The sequence below is a fragment of the Oryctolagus cuniculus genome, chromosome 1, assembly GCF_051225735.1.
Source record: "Oryctolagus cuniculus isolate XC-2025 breed Fujian yellow rabbit chromosome 1, ASM5122573v1, whole genome shotgun sequence".
Taxonomy (NCBI): Eukaryota; Metazoa; Chordata; class Mammalia; order Lagomorpha; family Leporidae; genus Oryctolagus; species Oryctolagus cuniculus.
In genome coordinates, this window is record NC_142867.1 from 109,788,396 (window position 1) to 109,808,325 (window position 19,930).

Genomic DNA, 19,930 nt, shown 5'->3' on the forward strand with positions numbered 1-19,930 from the left:
CCAGCCCTGTACAAATTATCCCGGGATCCCTAGAAAGCCCAACACGTGCGGCTCCGATCCTCAGGGAGCCTGCACCCCAGTGCGGACAGTGCTCAGCGAGACACAGGGCCAGAAGGCCAGAGCAGGTGCAGACCCGGTGCCATGGCGGAGGCACGGCGGCTGGCAGGTGCAGGGCACCCCGGGTCACTCAGAGGCAAGGCTGCCTCTGTCTGGGTCAGGCTGTCCATGCTCTTTACCCACCCATTGTGCCTGCCTTGCGCCCCCTCCCTCCTCTGCACCCAGGCAGGGGCTGGGCCCTGGGGAGGCCCTTGGTGGGTATTTGTCAGACAAAGGCATGACGGCCTGGGTGGGTTCCGTGGCTTTTAACCTCATCTAGTGCTGGGGTTTGATGAGAATGGAGAGAGCTGCCCGAGCTCAGAGAAAGGAGCTGTCGGCAGAAACCCAGTAGGAGGTAGGAAGCTGGGCTTCAGGGGTGGGAAGCCCAGGCCAGCAGAGCCACAGGGAAGAGGCCCCAGCAGGTGTGAGGAACAGGGGCCCCTGTGGGGCGCCAGGAAGGTCTGGCTCTACCCACCCGAGACCCCTCCAAGCCCAGGGCAGCTCAGGGCCGGGTCTCTGAAGACTCCTCAGTCAGAGCCCGGAGCACTGAGCTGGATCAGCCAATCACAAGCATAGCCATGGCCTCTGAAGGCCAGCGCCCTGCAAGTGCTCCAGCGGCTCAGCCCCAACCACGCCTCCATCGCCCGTGTGCAGCTGGTGTCATTAGCATCATGGCTAACAGACAAGGACATGGGGGCACGGAGAAATGACCTAACTCAGCCAACTCCACAGCGACGGGGGGTCAGAGGATCCAGCCCAGCCGCCTGGCTGCAGGGTCTGCACTCTGCATCAGATGTGTGTGCTGGTAGTGTTTTCACGGTTGCCTTTTTCAAAGGTATTAGCTATTTATCTGAGAGGCAGAGAAGAGAGAGAGAGAGAGGAGAAGGAAAACTCAGAGAGCCCCCACTCACTGGTTTACTCCCTGAATGGCTGCAGTGGCTGGGGCTGGGCCAGGCTGACGCCAGGAGCCCCGTCCAGGTCTCCCACATGGGGGGCAGGGACCTAACTACTTGAGCTGTCGCCTGCCGCTTCCGAGGGTGTGCATAAGCGGGAAGCTAGAACCGGAAGTGGAACCAAGACTCAAACTCCAGCACTCTGACAAGGGTTGTGGGTGTTCCCAGTACTGGAACTGTTGGACAAAATGCCTGCCCAGCTGGTACTTTTTAAAAAGGGAACAGGGAACATTTCAAATATAGCAAGGGAGAGGGAAGAGTAGGATGAACGGTGATGCACCCATTCACCAGATGCAGCAATTGTTCACTGAAGGCCTGTTGCGTCCACGCCCTTCCACTCCCGGATGTGTCAGAAGCCAGCTCCCCCACCCCCCCGTAATTGTGTAATTTCCCCCAGGGCATCTACGTACACACTTCTCTAAATGATAAGGCCAAAGGCCCACTCTCAGCCACAGCCGTTGGCACTGTCCTGACGGAGGGCCTCCCTGGGCCAGGCACAGCCCCGGCCCTCCCCTCCCCCCAGCAGGTTTCAGGCTGGCCTCACCCCAAACAGCTGCACTGGCGGCCGAGATGCAACTGGTTCATGTGGCAGCCTGGTTCTCAAGCCTTCACCTCACAGGGCTGCCCGGCCTCCCTGAGTGCCCTTCTCTCTATAGCGGAAACCGCGCTCAGTCTATCTAGAGTTGGGAAACACCCAGGCACCGGGGCTCTCTGCCTGGCAGAGCTGTTGCCACGTGGATGAGAAATCTTCCTCCATGAGTTCAATCCTGAACTCCAACGCTGGCCATGACCCTAATCCTGGTCTCTAAATCAAGGTGATGAACAGGGATCTCAGCTGCCCCAGACGGAACAGAGAAAGAAGTGCAGGTGGGAGGGATTTGAAGCACCTGGAATCAGAGGATAACTGTGCCTCGTAGGTCTCACCTTTCACATCTGCAGCAATGGGTACGTAACAGCCGTCTGGCAGGGTGATTGTCCAAGACAAGTTTCCTCCTCCGAGTTGTTGGGCTAGAGGGGATGCAGTACCTGATAGGGCCAGCAGGTGTCACTCAGAGACTGAGTACCAGAAACCTCCGGGCCAGGGTTGGGGCTACTCCATGGAGGGAATTAACGCTCAATGCTAGGTCCAGCTGGACTTGCAGAAGCGGAACAAAGCTCACCTGCAGGGGTTCCCCTTAGAAACGTCAGTTTCAGGCTGTACTCCGAGTTGAGGAGCGGAGCTTAGCAGCCTCAAAGCATGCGCACATAAAGCCCCCCACGGCCAGACGGGCATCCACACTCTCGCTTCACAGAAGGAAATGGAGGTTTCCACTCCCGTGTCCTGCTCACACTCAGGAACACACGCAGCTCACTCCCGTCTGCCGGGGACGCGTGTACGATAGCCCCCCACCCCAAGGGTTTAGACACTGAGGGAGCTGCCGCGGCCGCCCCCCGCCCCCACTCCCGCCCTCGCCGCGCCGCGCCCGCTCCCCCTCATCTCCACTGCCATTTGAGCAGGCCAAGGACAGTGTTTTCGGCCCCTGTGGGGAAAGGCTTGGATCTGGGAAGAGTTCCAGGGCGGCGAGGACAGATCCCCCACGGGTGACCCGGAACAACCGCCGTCACACCTGCACCCCCTGGCAGGAGTGACCCAGGGAGAACCGGGCCGCCTCGCCCACTCCGCGCGGCCCCTGCGCGTGGCTCTGCTCTCCCGGGAGCCCGGCCAGCCCTGCCACCGCGCCCGCGGCCGGCTGCCCCTAAGTCCCAGGCCTCGGCGCAGGGAACTTGGTTGTCTGGCTCCCCCTAGTGCCCTTGGCCGGGAAGGCAGCGCCAGAGCGGCCCTAGTTCAAATGCCCAACCCCGTTGGCCGTCCTCACCCTAAGTCCAGCTTCACTCCTGGCCCCTGGCCAAGGCCTCTGTGGGCCTCTATGAACTACTGGAGGTGACGCGCCGGGGCCTCTCATTCTCAGCCCAGGTGGGCGGGCTGGGGCCGACATCACGCAGGCATCCCTCTTGTACCTGGCTTTCCCTGGCTCCTCTCCTGGTTCCAACACAACCAGCAACACACATGCATGCACACATGCACACACAACGTACACACGTGCACACGCATGCATTACCCCACGCATGCTCAAACATGCACACACAGAAAATCCAAATCAAAGCTCCTTTTTTTTTTTTTTTTTGGACAGGCAGAGTTAGAGAAAGGTCTTCCTTCTGCTGGTTCACCCTCCAAATGGCCACCACGGCCGGTGCACTGCGCCAATCCAAAGCCACGAGCCAGGTGCTTCCTCCTGGTCTCCCATGTGGGTGCAGGGCCCAAGCACTTGGGCCATCCTCCACTGCCTTCCCAGGCCACATCAGAGAGCTGGACTGGAAGAGGAGCAACTGGGACAGAATCTGGCACCCCAACCGGGACTAGAACCCAGTGTGCTGGTGCCACAGGCGGAGGATTAGCCTAGTGAGCCGTAGCGCCGGCCAAGAGCTCTTTTTTTTTTTTTTACAGGTAGAGTTATAGACAGAGAGAGACAGAGAGAAAGGTCTTTCTTCCGTTGGTTTACCCCCAAAATGGCTGCCATGGCCGGTGCTGCGCCAATCTGAAGCCAGGAGCCAGGTGCTTCTCCTGGTCTCCCATGCGAGTGCAGGGCCCAAGCATGTGGGCCATCCTCCACTGCCCTCCCGGGCCACAGCAGAGAGCTGGACTGGAAGAGGAGCAACTGGGACTAGAACACAGTGCCCATATGGGATGCTGGCGCCACAGGCGGAGGATTAACCAAGTGAGCCTCGGCGCCGGCCCCAAGAGCTCTTTTTCACTAGTGCTCCCTGGTCCCAGCACAGCAGCCTTGGGTCACTGTCCCTTCCGCTCAGGGGAAGTGGGCACCCACGTCTGAGCTGGCAGGGGATTCCAGGGCAGCAGGCACCTGTACAAGGGTAGGCCGGGCCAAGCCTTTGGTGTGGCTGACGTGGTGCTCTGGACTGTGTGGCTGAGACCCGTGGCTGCCTTGCAGCCACTGTCCACTGAAGACTGGTCTCAAGCTGGAAAGGTTTCTCCATGTGGGGAAACTGAGGTTCAGAGGGAGCTTGCCAATAGGCACACAATTCACACATGACCATGTCGAGGTTAAAATCCAAGACCCCAGGTTCCAAGGCCTGCGATCTTAACCGTGACACAGGGGAGAAATGACAGTTGCCACCAGACCGGTCTATGTTGGAGCACAGCACACAAGCCCAGCCACCTGCCCAGACTCTGTACCCAACAACAGTCTGCAGGAGACCATGGTGGCAGGACCAGATGCACTCTGCAGAGGGCACAGCACACATGGGTCCCTGCAGAGTGGAGCGGGGAAGATGCTGGCCCTTCCCAGACTGCCCTTGAAGGAGAATGCAGATGGGACAGGGGACAGCAGTTCCATCCCGCCCTGGAGCCACTTCACCAAATAAGGGCGCAGCACCAAGGGCTGGTGGTGGATGCCAGGTGCAGACGTTCAGGGAGAGCCAGGGAGATGCGGGTCCCCTGGCTTGTCCCCAGGGTGCCAGGGAAGGCTGGTGGGGACAGGTCCTGGGATAGCACAGGTCTATCCAGGTGGGCATCGGAGGGCTCAAGGCCATTTCAGAATGAATTTTTTAAAATATTTATTTATTTATTTATTTGAGAGGCAGAATTATAGAAAGGAAGAGACAGAGAGACAGGTCTTCCATCTGCTGGTCCACTCCCCAGATGGCTGCAATGGCCAGGGCTGGGCCAGTCCGGAGCCAGGAGCCAGGAGCTTCTTCCAGGTCCCCGATATGGATGCAAGGGCCCAAGCACTTGGGCCATCTTCCACTGCTTTCCCAGGCCATAGCAGGGAGCTGGATTGGAAGAGGAGCAGCCAGGACTTGAACTGGTGCCCAAATGAGATGCCCATGCCACAGGCAGAGGCTTAGCGTGCTGCGCTACAGCGCAGACCCCTCCCCCAGGTGACTTTTTAAAAAATGTTTATTTGTTTATAATTGAAAGGCAGAGAGAGAGAGAGACGAAAGACAGAGAAAGCATCTGTCCACTGGCTCCCTGAGTGATTTCCTTACCTGCAGGGAGAGTGTTTGGTCCGCGGACATGAACCTGAAATTGTATTTACTTCAGAGCTCCAGGCAGCTGCGCCAGGCACGTACTTGGCTACTGATTGATAGCCCTCTCTGGAAACAAAGACCCCGAGAGAATTCCACAGTCTCCTGGCTCCCGCCCGGCCAAGGCGGGCTCATCCCGGTGCCTTGTCACATGTGTCCCTCTGCCTCTGCACTTGCCTGCTGTGGCTGCTCCCACCACCAGGGGGCAGCCAGCATGCACCTAGGGGGGCGTGTGTCAGTGCCTGCACCCAGTTCTCTGGTCAGGTCCGAGCAAGAGGCTTGGCGATGGCTTCCCGGCCACCTCCATCCCTTAGCAGTCACAACCCCTTGAGTTTAAGCTGAAGTTTGGAACTTTCAGTCTTGTGTTTTTCCCAAAGCCAAGTTTAGAGACAGAGCCCAAGGTCACACAGCAGGGAAGTGAGTTCCCCCTTCCACAGCTTGCTGGTCCAGCTCAGAACCACTTGCCCCCCTGCCCCTCCCTCATGCTGTGTGCACCTGTGTGCGCACCTGTGACACCTGTGTTCACAGTGACACCAAAGACGCCTGTTAGGGAAGCAAAGGTGGGAATTTCTTGAAACGGGAACCAGGTTTTGAGCTCTAGAAACAGACAGCCCCCAGGAGCCACTGAAGGCCTCCAGGAATGGGGGCGGGACTACGGGAGGTCACTGGGGGTCACAGGAAGCCAGGGTTTGGGCACTGCCACCCAGGACGCAGCTCGTTCCAGAGCTTTCCAGGCCGGAGGTGCGTGCACATCAGGGAGGCACGTGCCCCCATCTCCCGTCTCCATCCAAGGTTGAAGCTCTAAGCAGGATTCTTCCCCGGCACTCAGGCCTTCCACTCACAAACGCCCAGCGTGTCCCGGGCTGGGAGACTCCTGCACCAGACCCGGGAGGGGGCGCAGGGTCTGAGCCATGGGCTTCTCCCAAAGCCGAGACACCTGGGCACCTCCCGGGCTCTCCCAGTACAACCTGGTGTCTGCGCTGTCCTCCTGACAGCACTGCTGTGGCCCTGCTGGGAGGCCCGGGTCTGATCCATCTTCTCGGCCAGTGACCCGCTGCAGTGACACGGCAGGCTGGCCATGCCACCTGCCTCTGCGCTCCCCTGGTCAGGAGTTGGTCAGGCGGCTGATGAGGAATGGGCGCTTGGTGAGGAGCTGGTGAACTAGCCCAGAGGGCCCTGTGGAATCCTGGGGCACAGATCCACAGCAAGGCCACGGATTTCCCCAGCAGCAGCCCTGCTGTCCGGGAGCGTGGAGTGGCAGGGGGACCTGGGGCGAACCCCCTACAATGTCAGCACAGCACCCCCACCCACCACGCCCTGCTCCCACTGGAGGTGGGAACAGGGAGATCCTAGCAGGGATTCTTTGGCCCCTCCTTGTCCAACTGGGGAAGGTTCAGGATTGCCAGGGTGGGGTAAGGCTCTGTGCCAAGGTCCCAAAGCACTAGCAGAAATTAGAGGCCAGGGCAGGAGCACCCTCTTTCCGGGCAGATCAGCTGTGGAGTCCATGCTTGTCCAGCCCCACCCTCCAATCCCTGGGATGGGTGGGCCATACCTGGGCAGGAGCTGGCCCTGCCTCGGGCCGCCCAGCCCCACCCTCGAGCACCTTCTCTGCCCTCCCTGCGCTGTCACAGGCTGGGTGAGACGGGGCAGTGGGGCTGAGCATGCACGGGGCGGGGCACCACGGGGGCTCACCAGCCAAGCTCTTGCCCACGGCGGGGGGAGGGGGTGGGTGTGGAGTTGGGGGCCTCACCCCCAGGTCTTCCTGTCCTGGGATGTTGTGAGGAAAGGCTGTTGGCCAAGGATGAGCAGGCAAAGCTCCCCCCTCCCCCCAAGCTGCCCTCTGATGCAGCCAGCTTGTGGCCTTTAGTCTCCCGAGAGCACTCTCTTGGGCAGTGGGCAGGGACACGGTGGAGCTGTCCTCCTGCTTTGCCGGGCCACGCCCACCTGCTAGGCTGTGACTTTCAATTCTGGCTCCACACCAGTCTCCCCCAGGGCCGGAGTGAGACCCACCGATGCCCATCAGCTCAGGCCAAATCTGCACACGGACCCCAGCCAGGCCCCGCCTCCCCTTCCCACCCTGCACCTCTCTGCACCTAAGGGTTTGACGGTTCTGCGACTTGGCGGGGAGGGGCTGTGCGTGTGGAAGGAGAAGAACTCAGGGCTGTCCCAGGAAATGTGGGCGCTGGGAAGACCAAGCAGGAACCCCTGTGCCCCGGACCGTGGCCAAGGCCAGGCTGAAAACCGGCCATGGAAGGGAATCGGACTAAGCCTCATGCTCCCTCTGGTGGCAATAGGTGGAACTGCACTCTCAGGCCCAGGCTGCTTTTGTCAACTCTTGGATGATTAAGACCAATTCACGTAATCACTTCGCAGTGTGACTCAGTACAGATCTGAACTGTGGAAAATCCCGAAGGGAAGTGAAAGTTCAGCAGCTGCAGGCGACCTGACCTTCCTGGAGGGAGAAGGGGAACTGTTCCCTAGCGTCCTGGGGGAAGGGGGTCGGCCACACCTCCCCCCACCTGTCCCCAGGGGTCCCCTAGGGGCGTGTCAGGCTTCCTCCTGTGCGAACCCCACCTCAAGGGGCCTCTCCAGCAGGTCTGGAGGTTTGAAAAGGACCCGATGCAGTCTCACGTTTCTCCAGCAGGGGGTTTGCATCAGGGTCACCCACGGGAAGTGACTCACCCAGGACCCATTCCCCTCCAGAGCCCCTGGAATTCCCTCTGAGTGCGGGCGGCTCCGTGGGCTGGTGAATAGAACATTCCAGAACGGCCATCTCACGTTTGCCCACGTGGACTGCAGGCCTGCGACGCAGCTCCTCCCGTTTCTGGGAGAGGAACCACCTCCCTCCTGATCTCCCCTGGCGGCTGCTCCTGTGTGCATCTGTCCCCCATACAGAAATACTGAACACTGCCTGGGGGTGACCGGTGGCATTGGTGTTATCTGGGAGCCCATCTTCAGAGCAGGCGTCACAGACCTTGCCAGGCTCTGCCCTGCTGGCCCCTGCTGGCCCAGGCTTCCTGGGGCACAGGTGGTCTGCCAGGAAGTCCACCTCCCCCCGCCGGCCCCTCGGTGCCAAGGTGCTGGGAAGAGCACATGAGGGGAGCCACAGACTCGGTCCAGCTCTGGCTCTGATGGCCTGGGGGCCTCCCTGGGTTCCCCGGTGTCCCTTCTGTGGGTTGCTGGGCTTCAGGGCTCAGGGGCAGTGGGCTTGGATCACGAGTGTAATTCGTAAGAGGAAAGGTGGCCCACCTGCCCCTCCCCACTCACCCTGCAAAGTTTGAACCCCAGAAACTTCCCTGGGCTCTTCCTTCGGATGCCTGCAGACGCAGGTGAGCAAACCAGACGCTAGGTGGCGCCCGGATCCGCCACGCCGCGGGCCCCCGGGCGACCACTGTGGGCAGGGAGGGAGGCTGGAGGGCGGGGTGGCCCGGGCGGGGAGGCCGGTTGAGGATGCCTGAATGGACAAGGCCCTGGAAGACGTGGGAACAACGGGCTCGCCCTCGGTGCCCATTGCTGAGCCTCTGGTGCTGAGCTTAACGGGGGAGGGGGGCCCACAGGTGGGCGTGAGTGGGTTCAGCTGGGGTCTCCTGGCCCCGAGGGGTGGGGGTGGCGGGGAGAATCCGGTTCAGGGCCCCCCGGCCCCCCGCCCTGGGGCGCCCCCACCCTGGGGCACCCTGGGCGAACTGGCAGCGCCCAACATAGGTGGTGGCCGCAGGCAGCTACAAGGTTGGTGGGCTGGGTCACTCCTCTCAGGGAAACCCCAGGCCCTGGAAGCCGCCCAGGGCCTCTGTCCCCGCCCTGCCCCGCCCCCCCCGTCCCCCCAGCACCCTCCTTCCCGGCTGCTGTCGGTCCAGGTGACACCAAGCTACTGCTTTTACAGGCCACAGGGATGACGGAGGCTGTGTTTGTATCCAGCTTGGAGACAGTTACGGAACAAGGTAGGCGGGGGAAGGGCCATTTCTGAAGCCAGCTTTATTACCGGCAGGAGGTGGTGCGGGCAGGAGGCAAAGCCCACCACGATTGATCAGGCTGAGCCTGGCAGACAGGAGGTGGGTCAGCGGTCCGGCCTAGATGGGGGTCCTCAGCTGAGTCTGAAAAGAGGGAGGCAGGAGAGGGACTGGGAGCTGGGGTTTGTTCCCCCCCCCCCCGCCCCGGTCAGCTTCCCTAGGTCATGCGCTGCACCCCAGGCACTTGTCAATCATTCAGAAACCCATGGCGGGTGGCAGACCCCACGACCCACCATGAGCCCTAGACTTCCTCCCAGCCCAGTCCCAGCCCCCCGCCTCCCCGACGCACCTGCTGTCACAGCTCGTCTTCACCGAGTTGCCTGGGTTGGGGGGCAGAGACAGGTCAGAGGCCGGCGGGAGGGCTGGGGCTGGGACTCTCAGGTTGAGGACCCCTTCCCAGCCCCAGAGACAAAATCCTCATCCCACCCCCGCCCGCCCCCACGGTTCCCCGGGCACACTCACCTGCGTTTCTTATGCCCCCCACAGCGGAATCTTTTGCCTTGAAAGGAGAAAAAGGGATTCAAGTTCGCAGACTTCTGAAAGATGGGGTCATCAGCCTCTGTTCTCCCCATCCTCCTGACCAGCCACCGGCGTCACTGGCTTAGGGCTTGGGGTCACCTCACATAGGGCCGGACCCAGAACATTTAAGGAACCCTCGAACGCTCACTGCAGTGGACCCACGGGGAACAGTGCGGGCGCTCACAGCACCGGGCACAGAGCACTGGGACGTACGTGGCAGGAAGCCCCTCCGAGCCCCGCTCGGACCCCTGCTTGGGTTCGTGTGCCCTCCACCCCCATGCCGTGGTGGCCGGAGTGCGTTAGGATTCCGGGACACAAGGCTGTGTGTGCTGTGTGCAGCATCTCCTTGCCTTTGGCCACGTGTCTGTGTATTTGTCTTTTGGTTGTGCCAGAACAAGTCAGCAGCATTTAGTAAGCTCCTGCCCTGTGCCTGCTGAGGTTGGGGGACCCTCTGTCACAGCCCCCATGTACGCATGGCCTTTGCTGAGGTACTGTTGGGCCCCCCAAGTCTCTGGATGGCAGCAGGGGTCAGCCTGACTTAGCAGAGTGGGGCCCTGGGGGTTTGCGATGCAGGGTCTGGCCCCTGGCTGTGAGAAGGCAGACACACCTGGGCCAGTTAATGTACCTCTCAGGTGGGCCTGCCTTGTCATTGTAAAAGGCTGGCGGTCGGGCCTCCCTCAGTGGTGCCCAGAGGACTGAATGGGCTAAGATGTGGCTCAGGTGCAGGCTGGTGCCCCCCCCCCCCGCCCCCATTATGCCTCAGGTTCAAGCCCTCCCATCTCGGCAGCGCCTCCTGGGTCCACTAGAGGGCGCACAGGAGTCAGAGGGGACCTTGCTCTGTGGTCTAAGGTCCAAGCAGCCTGGCATCCCACTGGGCACCCCCTGCCGTGCTGGGGCGGGAGTGGACCTGGGAAGCCAGTGCTGTGCTCAGTGGCTCTGGGGGGAGACCCGCCCCCATCCAGCACCCCCCTCCACTCACTGAGGAGGATGATGAGCCCTATGACGAAGGCCAGGCCAGCGAAGATCAGGCCTCCCTGGCGGACAGTCTCGTAGTCTGGGCAAAGAGAGGGCAAGAGAGGCGGGATGGAGTCTGTCCCTGCAGCCCGCCTGGCCACCCACCCACAGCAGCCGCAGGGCAATGGGGCGGGGATGGGGGGCAAAGGGGCATTGACACAGGCAGGGGGAGGGGCTGTGAGCCAGCTGGCAGGGGAGGTGGGGTCCCCAGGCTTACCATAGTGGAATGGGTCCTCTTCCCCTTTGGGGCTTCCACCTGAGGAGAGAGCCACAGGTATGCTGGGGCGGGGGCAGGGAGTCTACGCAGTGACCAGCATGGGAACTTGGAATTTCCGGTCCTCCCCTTCCCAGCTGCGGAAGCCTGCAGAGGGCAAAGGCAGGCTCCCAGCAGAGGAGGCCAGCGGGTCTGCGCGTGCCCTGCAGGAGGCACACAGCCGGCCACCCCCATCTACGGGGCTGCGGGGCCGGCAGCACGTCAGGGAGGGGCCGGGTCTCCTGCTCCTTGCTTGTGCGTGGCGATTCGAGGCTGAGAAAGACGCCCGCCCGCTCATCCGCCCGCAGCCTGTCTCTCAGGAAGCTGCAGCTATCTGGGGATCACTGAATGAAGCAGAACCTCCAAGTTCATGGAGCAGAAACAGGAAACTGAGGCCCAGAGGAGGAAAGCGAGCCAACGTCCCCGGGGCAGGTGGAGCCAGGAGTCTTGAGCTGTTTCCAGTTAGTGTCAGAGCTGCTGTCCTTTGTCACCGCGCTTGCTTGCTCGCTCCGCTTGCTCGGAGCCAGCACACCGCTGTCAGAAATGTTGACAGCCGTGGGTGGTCCTTGCCACTTGTTTAACCCCTGACAACCCCTCGAGGCCTCACCACTACTCCACTGTAACCCACAAGAGCACAGAGGCACAGAGAGGGCACGTGACTCACCCGCAGTCACACAGCGAGCAAGGGGTGGGGCTGGGATTTGAACCAGGAGGTGGCGAAGCACCCAGGAGCAGAAGCCCTCCCGGCAGGCTGGAAGGAGGCCTCTCAAGGTAAAGGCGCCTGGCCCTGGCCCTGTGGCCTCCCCACCCCGCCTCAGAGCCACTCACAGCCAGTAGGGGTCGCAGGCCTGCCCCCAGCCCTGCGAGGTGCACGCTCGCCCTTGGCCAGCTCTTCCGCTCCAGTGGGCACCTCCTGGGCTGTGCTGTCCCCAGCAGCCCATCTTAGGACTAAGAGAGAGCCGCCCGGCAGGGGTCAGTGCCCAGTCCTGAAGGGCCTGACAGGTCAGGAGGACCAGAGGCCAGGGCCAGGCCGTGGGGGCTGCGGAGCCCTCTTCCCCCTCAAGGGCATCGTCCCAGACTAGGTCAAGTCTTTTTCAAGGTCACATCGAGAGTTCACATCAAAGCCACAGCCAGACCCAAGCCAGGACACCCCTCCCTGCCACAAGAAACCACTCCCTGCTCAAGCCATTTGAAGAGCCCCTCCCCCACCCCACACCCTAGGCTTTTCTAGAACAGCTGACCTTCCCGCCCGGTCCCCCCTGCCCCGCCACCCAGTCAGCAGGTGTCCGCTTGGTCTGCACAGGCCTGAGTCATTTCTCATCACGGGATGCCTTTGGGGAGTGTGTCCTGAACCTGAAGGGCTGGGACCGGGCTAACCAGAGGGCCTGCCCCTCCCCCAGCCAGCCCTCCCTGCTCCCCTTGCCTGCGTGCACACCGGCTTCTACCTGCTGCCCCCAGTTCTGCCACTCGCGCTCTATGGCTTTGGGGTGAAGGCAGGCTAGGAGATGTTCTCGGGGAGGGAGCTGGCACGTGGAGGGAAGAGGGGTCCTCAGGGCGGCTGCGCAGCCGAGGCAGGCACACACTCACCGTCATCCCCAGCCGGCAGCCCTGCCATCTCCCCAGCCCACCGGGCTCCTCCGCCGCTTCCTGCCGCCTCTGCGTGTGCCGCAGGTGGCCGGGACGAGGTGCGGGCATTAAACATTAACAGTGCCAGGTAATATTTACCCTGGTCACAAGAAAAGCTGTGGTGGGGACGCAGGGGCTCCCGCAGAGCAGGGAGGAGGTGCGTGGGGAGGGAGGGGCCGGCTGGGTTTCCAAACCCTCCCAAAGGAAATTTCCAGAGAGAAGGGCCAGGGATGGGTCAGCGGGGGTCACCTCGCCAGCTGTGGGAAAGGGGAAGCGCAAGGCTCAGCCTGTGCTGCACTTGGAGCTCTGGGGGCAGAGGCGGGGGTCCCAGGGAGGCCCCTCAGCCCCCCCACCCCGTGGACGGGACTGCACCACTGGGGCACCTTACCCGGCACTCAAGGCTTCCCTGAGGGGCTCCCAGAGATGCCCCACCAGAGCCCCCCAGGGTCTCCCTGCCTGTGCCAGTGCCTCCCTGCACACCTCAGAGCCTGGCTCTGCTCCCCTCCCCTTGGGGCACTGTAGGCGCCTGTGCAGCAGAGGCACAGAGAGGTTGGGGACCCTGCCCAAGGTCACACAGCCCGTGAGGAGCAATGGGGAGACTGATGAAGAGACCTTGGGCTTCAGAAATCAGGGGCTGTCCCCGACCCTCCCAGATGTCTCCCATGACCTCCCTCTCCTCGGGGACTCCAGTGCCCAGGATTTGGTGAGCACTGCAGAGACCTTGTTCCATTTGAATCATCTGAATTGGTCTCCAGAAGAGACTGACGCCCAGTGGCACCCAAAGGGCTGAGGCCAGCGGGCAGCGTCCACCTGGGGCAGCTTGCTCCTTCCAAAGGGAGCCGCTCCATCTGTGACTTCAAGGCTCCTGCACTTGCCGAAGCTCTCTGTGCCTCAGTCTCCTCACCTGTACAATGGGCACAGTCCTGGCTCCTAGGGTTGTGAAGAGTGAGATAAGGCATGTGAAGGGTGTAGCATGTGGCTGGAACGGGGAGTGTTGTTCTTGCGTTGATCAGAAAAACCACAGGCACCAAAAGCATTGGACAGTGAACACCCAGCCCCTCCCCGCTGAAAACGAGCATAAGTGAGCGAGATGGAGGGAGGGAGGTCACCACCCTACGACCTTGCAGGCGGCTGTCACACCCCTGCGCCTCTCTTCTGCTTTCAGAGCTGGTGGTCAGCAGCACAAGGGGGCTTCAAAAGGCAACAGAAAACCCGCACCATCTTAGGATACCGTTTCCTCTATGGTCTATCCGGAGCCCCCTCGTACATCCACAGAGAGCTCCCTAGCCCTGGGGGGCCATTTATAGGTAAAGAAGCTGAGGCTGGGGGCCAGCGCTGTGGCGTAGCGGGTAAAGCCGTCGCCTGCACTGCTGGCATCCCATGTGGGCGCCGGTTCAATTCCCGGCTGCTCCACTTCCGACCCAGCTCTCTGCTATGGCCTGGGAAAGCAGTGGAAGATGGCCCAAGTCCTTGGGGAACCCCTGCTCCTGCGTAGGGAATGCAGAAGCTCCTGGCTCCTGGCTTCAGATGGGCCCAGCTCTGGCTGTTGCAGCCATCTGGGGAGTGGACCAGCAGATGGAAGACCTCTCTCTCTCTCTCCCCCTCTGCCTCTGTAACTCTTTCAAGTAAAATAAATAAATATTTAAAAATAAAATAAAAATTTTAAAAAAGAAGCCAAGGCTGATCCTTGGCTGCCTGCAGCTGCCCCTGGAGGTGGCCCGCGCTCCCCTGGGAAACCTGAGGAACCGAAGGCAGGAGGCTGAGGGACCCGCTTGGAACCTACGATTAGCACCAAACCCCGAGCTAGAAAGCCCGGCTCCTCCAGGCCACGCAGCTCAAGCTACTGCCACTCTTCACGTGGGTAGAGCACCCCTGTCACCCGCCATCCCATGAGCTGACTGTGGTGCCCCTGTCACACACCATCCCATGAGCTCTGACTGTGGTGCCCCTGTCACCCGCCATCCCATGAGCTCCGACAGTGGTGCCCCTGTCACCTGCCATCCCATGAGCTCTGACTGTGGTGCCCCTGTCACCCGCCATCCCATGAGCTCCGACAGTGGCGCCTCTGTCACACACCATCCCATGAGCTCTGACTGTGGCGCCCCTGTCACCCGCCATCCCATGAGCTCTGACTGTGGTGCCCCTGTCACCCGCCATCCCATGAGCTCTGACTGTAGTGCCCCTGTCACCTGCCATCCCATGAGCTCTGACTGTGGTGCCCCTGTCACCCGCCATCCCATGAGCTCTGACTGTGGTGCCCCTGTCACACACCATCGCAATAGCTCTGACTGTAGTGCCCCTGTCACCCACCATCCCATGAGTTCTGACGTGGTGCCCCTGTCACCCGCCATCCCATGAGCTCTGACAGTGGCGCCCCTGTCACCTGCCATCCCGTTAGCTCAGTGGGCATCATCTGTCCTGGGAGCCACCACAGAGGCTTCCTGGAATAACAAGGAGGGAAGCACAGGTGGAAAGTTAGATGAAAGATGTAGACAGACAGACAGACAGGCAGACAGACACGCCAGATCATAGGTAGATATGGACTGAGAGATGATAGGCACGATGGATAGATGATGATGGTGACCGATGATAGACAGTAGATACGGAGAGATAACCACTAGATGGAGACACATTGATGATGGTGATAGATACATGATCAATACAGGTAACAGGCAGACAGATTGAGATAGATGCTAACAGGTGCAGATGGATTGGTGATGACACAGATGATGGGTGATGATGACAGATGATGAAGATAGCTGGGTAGATGCTAGCCAGAGACAGATGACCGAGAGGTGACAACAGGAGAGCAAGCCGATGGCCGCATGCTGAGCCTTTATGTGCAAGGCACAGCTGTGCTTTACAAAAACAGTCTTTCGTTGCCACCATGGCTCTGCGAAGGAAGGGAAGCGTTTTTAGTGTCTCTGATAAAACAGGGAAACAATACAGAACAGCCCAGTCACAGGAAGTCAAATAATCTGCAGAGACCAGCAGCTGGGAAGTGGGGAGCCAGGATTTACAGCATGGCCCTCCTTCAGAGTTCCGGTAGATCGAGTCTGCACAGCCAGCAGGCCCAGGAGGCTGTGCTGAGCGCACGGCACGCGTACCCAGCAGGCCAGGACTGCACGCTGAGACGCCCTCGTCGCTCCTGGTTTCTGCTCTCCTGCCCCTCTGGGGAGCCGGGGGGTGCACTTGAAAGTGATGGAGGACACCTGGGGTGGGCGGGACTGGCCTCAGGGGACTCACCCGGGTACCACCTGTCCATGGCAGGAGCTGCTGGCCGCGTCCAGGGGCGCGACACAGGCGGGACGTGTCTGTCGCCTGGGGCCCAGATGCACGGAGTGGCACTGCCTGCCCGCACACCTCAGCTGAGCCCAGAGCCAGGAAGAGACGGGGGCGGAGAGGAGGGGCTGGAAGAGAGCCCTCAGCTCCTGCCCGGCTGCCAGGACGGGTTGGGGCAAGGGAGCCACGTGAGAGCCAGCTGGGGCCAGGGCAGTGGGGGAGGGGGGGCGGGGAGGGTCTGACCTCCCCTGCACCAGAGGAAGGGGACGCTACCCACAGCCCTCACAAGGGCTCAAGGAGGGCAGCCAAGGAGCACAAAAAGGTTGCCTGGAGCCGGCGGAATCAGAGCCCCCTTTTTCCTCCAGGCCCCTGAAGGAGACATAACGGGCATTTGTGGGTGGAGCCCCTTGAGCTTTTACTGGGGGTGGGGGCGGGTGGTCGCACTGCCATCCTGCAGGTCCCTCTGTCCTGTGCCTGATGTATCTGCCCCAGCGCCCCATCCTGTAGCCCTGTGTCCCCTGAGACTGTGCCTCTGTGGGGTGGGAATGGTCTTCAGGGCCTGGGCCTAGGGCCTGAGACTCCAGAGAGAGTAAGAGTGGCCGCAGGGCTGGAGTCAGGCTGGCATGGGGGCCGCTCCCATGGCCACCCCCAGGGACTTGCGCAGGCTGTGACGGCAGAACCGAGGATCGAGCCAGAGTCGCCTGCAGCCTAATGAGGCCTCTGTGGGCTGCTGGTTGGGGCCAGCAGGGGATGGCCGGAAGGCAGCCCATCCTCTGGTCCCGGGGCCGGGATGCAGCCTGGAGAGCCTTGTGGCAGCCCCTGCTCCCAGGTCACCAAGGCCTCCCGTGGGCCCAGGGCAGGCCGAGACTCACGGCCTCTGTGGGGCTGACCTGGGTCTGGGGTCTCCCTCAGGGTCGCCCTGGCACCAGCCACCGAGCCACAGCGCCGGGGAGATGCTGGGTCTGGCCTCAGCTTTTGTCTCCCCTGAGCTGGCAGCCCTGACCCCAGGCTCTTTGTGCCTCTCCCCACCCCCGGTGAGGCTGGCACGGGCAAAGCTGCCCAGGGGCCCTGTCACATGTCCCAAGTGGGAACCTGCCTGCTGTGACAGCCCAGACCGCGGGGCGCTGTGACAGGTGCATGAGCCTCCGGGCGGCGGACCTGCTGCAAACACACACGTGACCTGCGGTCCAGGGAGGTGGCGGTCTCAGCTGGACCGCCCCTGCCCCTACACACTCTCTGTTACTCTTGCACACTGGCATTCACACAATCTCTCTCTCGCTCACACACACACACACACATACACACACTCCGCCTGCATTCCCCACCCAGCCCTCGTGCTGTAAGGGAAGACACCTCCCTCCTGGAGTTGTAGACCGAGAGGCTGGAAAGGGCGTCCTTGGCTGCCCCCTCCAATGCCCGCACCGTACACGTGGTTCACCCCCTTGCTAACCCTGAGAGCTCCGAGGATAAGCCAAGGGCCTTGTGTGTCCTAAAAGGCCCCTTTCAGTCTGCACCAGCGACCTCTCGTGGGAACTGACCTGTGACTCCCCTGCCCCTCTCCTCACTGCAGCCACGCTGGTCTCTGACCAGCTTCTAACCCTTCAGTGCACAGCCCTGCCTCAGGGCCTTTGCACAGACTGTTGGCCTCCCGTCCTGAATGCAGGCTCCAGGCTCAGCTCCCACTGTCCTCAGGTCTTCCTCGTCAGATCCACTCAGACGCAGCACCTCAAGCCCCTTCTCAGTTACCTCTGCTGTGCACACGCACCACTGTCCCACAGGGCATGGGCTTTCCTTTCTTGTCTTTCTCCCAGGTAGAATTTAAGCTCCGAGAAGTGAGAAGTTCTCTTTGTTGGTTCGGTCCTGGACCCCAGAGTCTGGGGCAGCACGGCGTGGACCCTGGCGTTGTTCCATGGCTCCGTCAGCCCCAGGGAGGTACAGCGGTCCGGCCGGGGCACAGGCAGGCCCAGCTGGTCCAGGGCCGCCCTCTTGTGCCGCCACCGGCCTGGGCACACAAGTCACTGTGTCGCAGGGGCAGCAGGGGGTCAGTACCCCCACTGCCCCCCAGACCCTTCTTGGGGGGTTCTCTCACTCCTCCTGTTCCCACCCCTGCCCCCTGTCCGGGGCCCCTCCCAAGCCTGCTGCCCATTTGTCCTTTCCGGGGCTTCAAAGTTGTGGTCCCGTCCCTTTACCTAGCTCATGTCCCCGGCTTTCCTCAGTCATCTTCCTTGTCCCCCACCCCATTCCAGCGGGCTGAGGTCAGTGACAGGGCCTGGCTGGCACTGGGGCAAGGAGCTGTCCCACCCTCCCTCAGAGGCCTGACCTGTGGCTGCCATGTCCCCCAGGACAGCTCCAGGGTGGCCCCTCCCTCCTCCCAGCAGGGGTGCCAGGGGCCAGGCCACCTGGAGTAAGCCGCTTTGCACCCTGGCTCTGGGACTGCATGGCCCCGGAGGTCGCCGCCTGCTTCCATCTTTAACACCTACCTTGGGGGGTCGCTGTAGGAGTAGGGACGATGTTTGTGAAGTGCTAGGCCGAAGGGGTCTTGATGAGTGGCAGCTTCGTTCTCCTCGGCCTGAACCAGCCCGGGGGACACAACCCCTTCCCCTGGCTCAGGCCCCAGCGGGGCACCATCCACAGCAGACTCCTGGGAGCGCCTCCCGTCCAGGAGCCTCGGGTCTCTGCCACCACCTCCCTCTCCTCCCCAAACAGACCCAAGCAGCGCAGCTACCCCGGCGTGTCTGGCCCCAGTTCCTGCTCTGCATCTTCCCTGCCACGTGGAGCCGACAGGCATGGGAACATCACTCTGCTGTCCCAGAAGGGATGTAGGCAGGAGAGCCCCCCGCCTGCCACGTCCAGCCCCCTTGCCTGTCTGTTCCAGGCTGGAGCCAAAGGGGGCATCAACGCGCTCCTGCTCTGGGTTTGGGGTCTTCCACCTTTCAGCACTGTCCCAGCAGGCAGTGCCCTCAGCTACTGTGCCTCAGCGTTCCCACACAGGCCTCTGTCTGCCCTGTTAGACTCAGAGCAGAAACCTGAGGTGGTCTCTGGCGGGCTGGTGGGGTAAGGAGGGCCCTGGCAGAGACTTCCAGCTCCCTTTGCGCCCCCGGTGCTGGCAGCCACAGCGCAGAGGCCTGTACTCTCAGCCGCCCAGACAGCGCTCTCCACACCAGCCCTGGTCTCTGCGCATCAGCCATGGCCTTGAACTCCAGGCTCCAAGTCAGCTCTTCCTGGTGTTGGTTTGCGGCTGGAAGGGGGTTTCGATGAGGCAGAAGCCAGAAGCCCCGAGACAGCCTGACTTCAGCCCTCAGAAGCCTGGAACCGTGGCCACCGGGCAGGGCAGGTAGTCCTTCGGGATGCCATCTGCGCCACCCACAGGTCCTGGACCCCGAACAGCACTGGCTCCGGCTGCGGCTCCAGATGCCAGGGCCCTGGGGTCTTATACAGCACGGCTGGGAGGAGGTGGGCCCCGGAGGTCCATTCCTCAAGTGCTGGCTTTAAGACAGCCGAGTGTGGGGCACGGAGGTCCTGGGAACTGCCAAGGGCCAATGTACTCGGAGTCAAGGTCACCAGCTGGTGACAAGGACAAACCCATTGGACCCACTTCTCCCATAGTCCCCTGGGAGAAATACATTTTTGGCTTCTCCCAGAATTTCCGGCTGAGCCTGAACTGGAGCAGGGACTGTTCGTCTCCTGGTACCCACACTCTCCTGCCTCCAGAGAGCATCTGGAGGCTCCCTGCCTCCAGGAAGGCCTCCAGGGGCAAGCCACCTCTCCCTGCTCCCCGCCCCCCAGGCTTCTGGACTCCTCTGAGGTGGCTCACATGGCTCACAGGTGGTTTTGCAACCACTTGTGTTCCTCACAGCTTGCCAAGCCCACCCTGGCCTCCGTGAGGCCTCGGCCCAGGTCGCGTCTGCTCCCAGCCTGGCATGGTCTCCTCTCCTGACCACAGCGGTGTGCACATCACAGCTCTGGGTACCCCTGAGTGTCTACTCCACCCCCGCCCCACTCAGCCAGGCAGGTGTCGGGACACCGGCTTCACAGAGGATGAAACGGTGAGTGGTGGACAACTGAGAACGCGCACCCAGACCTACAGATGGAGGGGG

General features: G+C 61.8%; 1 protein-coding gene and 2 long non-coding RNA genes across 10 annotated transcripts; 1 reads left to right on the forward strand and 2 right to left on the reverse strand.

Moving 5' to 3' along the window:
- Window positions 1–4,644: 4,644 nt before the first annotated feature.
- LOC127488147 (uncharacterized) lies at window positions 4,645–8,392 on the reverse strand. 2 transcript variants are annotated; one of them, XR_016220705.1, is made up of 3 exons: window positions 5,640–8,392; window positions 5,094–5,201; window positions 4,645–4,877 (listed from the first exon to the last, which is right to left on the reverse strand). It is a non-coding gene; the product is annotated as an uncharacterized LOC127488147 (long non-coding RNA). The 2 variants fall into 2 exon arrangements; XR_016220703.1 differs by having other exon boundaries at window positions 5,094–8,392.
- A 12-nt stretch (window positions 8,393–8,404) lies between these two features.
- LOC138850687 (uncharacterized) lies at window positions 8,405–14,224 on the forward strand. 4 transcript variants are annotated; one of them, XR_016220726.1, is made up of 4 exons: window positions 8,405–8,689; window positions 9,013–9,070; window positions 13,717–13,858; window positions 13,977–14,224. It is a non-coding gene; the product is annotated as an uncharacterized LOC138850687 (long non-coding RNA). The 4 variants fall into 4 exon arrangements; XR_011390794.2 differs by having other exon boundaries at window positions 13,717–14,224; XR_011390797.2 differs by having other exon boundaries at window positions 8,405–8,656; window positions 13,717–14,224.
- FXYD2 (FXYD domain containing ion transport regulator 2) lies at window positions 9,084–15,969 on the reverse strand. Of its 4 annotated transcripts, none has more exons than XM_051835977.3 (6): window positions 15,798–15,969; window positions 10,890–10,928; window positions 10,638–10,712; window positions 9,602–9,638; window positions 9,429–9,459; window positions 9,084–9,223 (listed from the first exon to the last, which is right to left on the reverse strand). In XM_051835977.3, the coding sequence occupies exons 1-5, from the start codon at window positions 15,814–15,816 to the stop codon at window positions 9,435–9,437; spliced, it is 195 nt and encodes a 64-aa protein (XP_051691937.1). In that variant the 5' UTR covers window positions 15,817–15,969; the 3' UTR covers window positions 9,084–9,223; window positions 9,429–9,434. The 4 variants fall into 4 exon arrangements, with proteins under 4 accessions (XP_051691937.1, XP_069934872.1, XP_051691935.1 ...); XM_070078771.2 differs by lacking the exon at window positions 15,798–15,969 and adding an exon at window positions 12,513–12,694; XM_051835975.3 differs by lacking the exon at window positions 15,798–15,969 and adding an exon at window positions 12,513–12,671 and having other exon boundaries at window positions 9,084–9,249.
- Window positions 15,970–19,930: the final 3,961 nt, after the last annotated feature.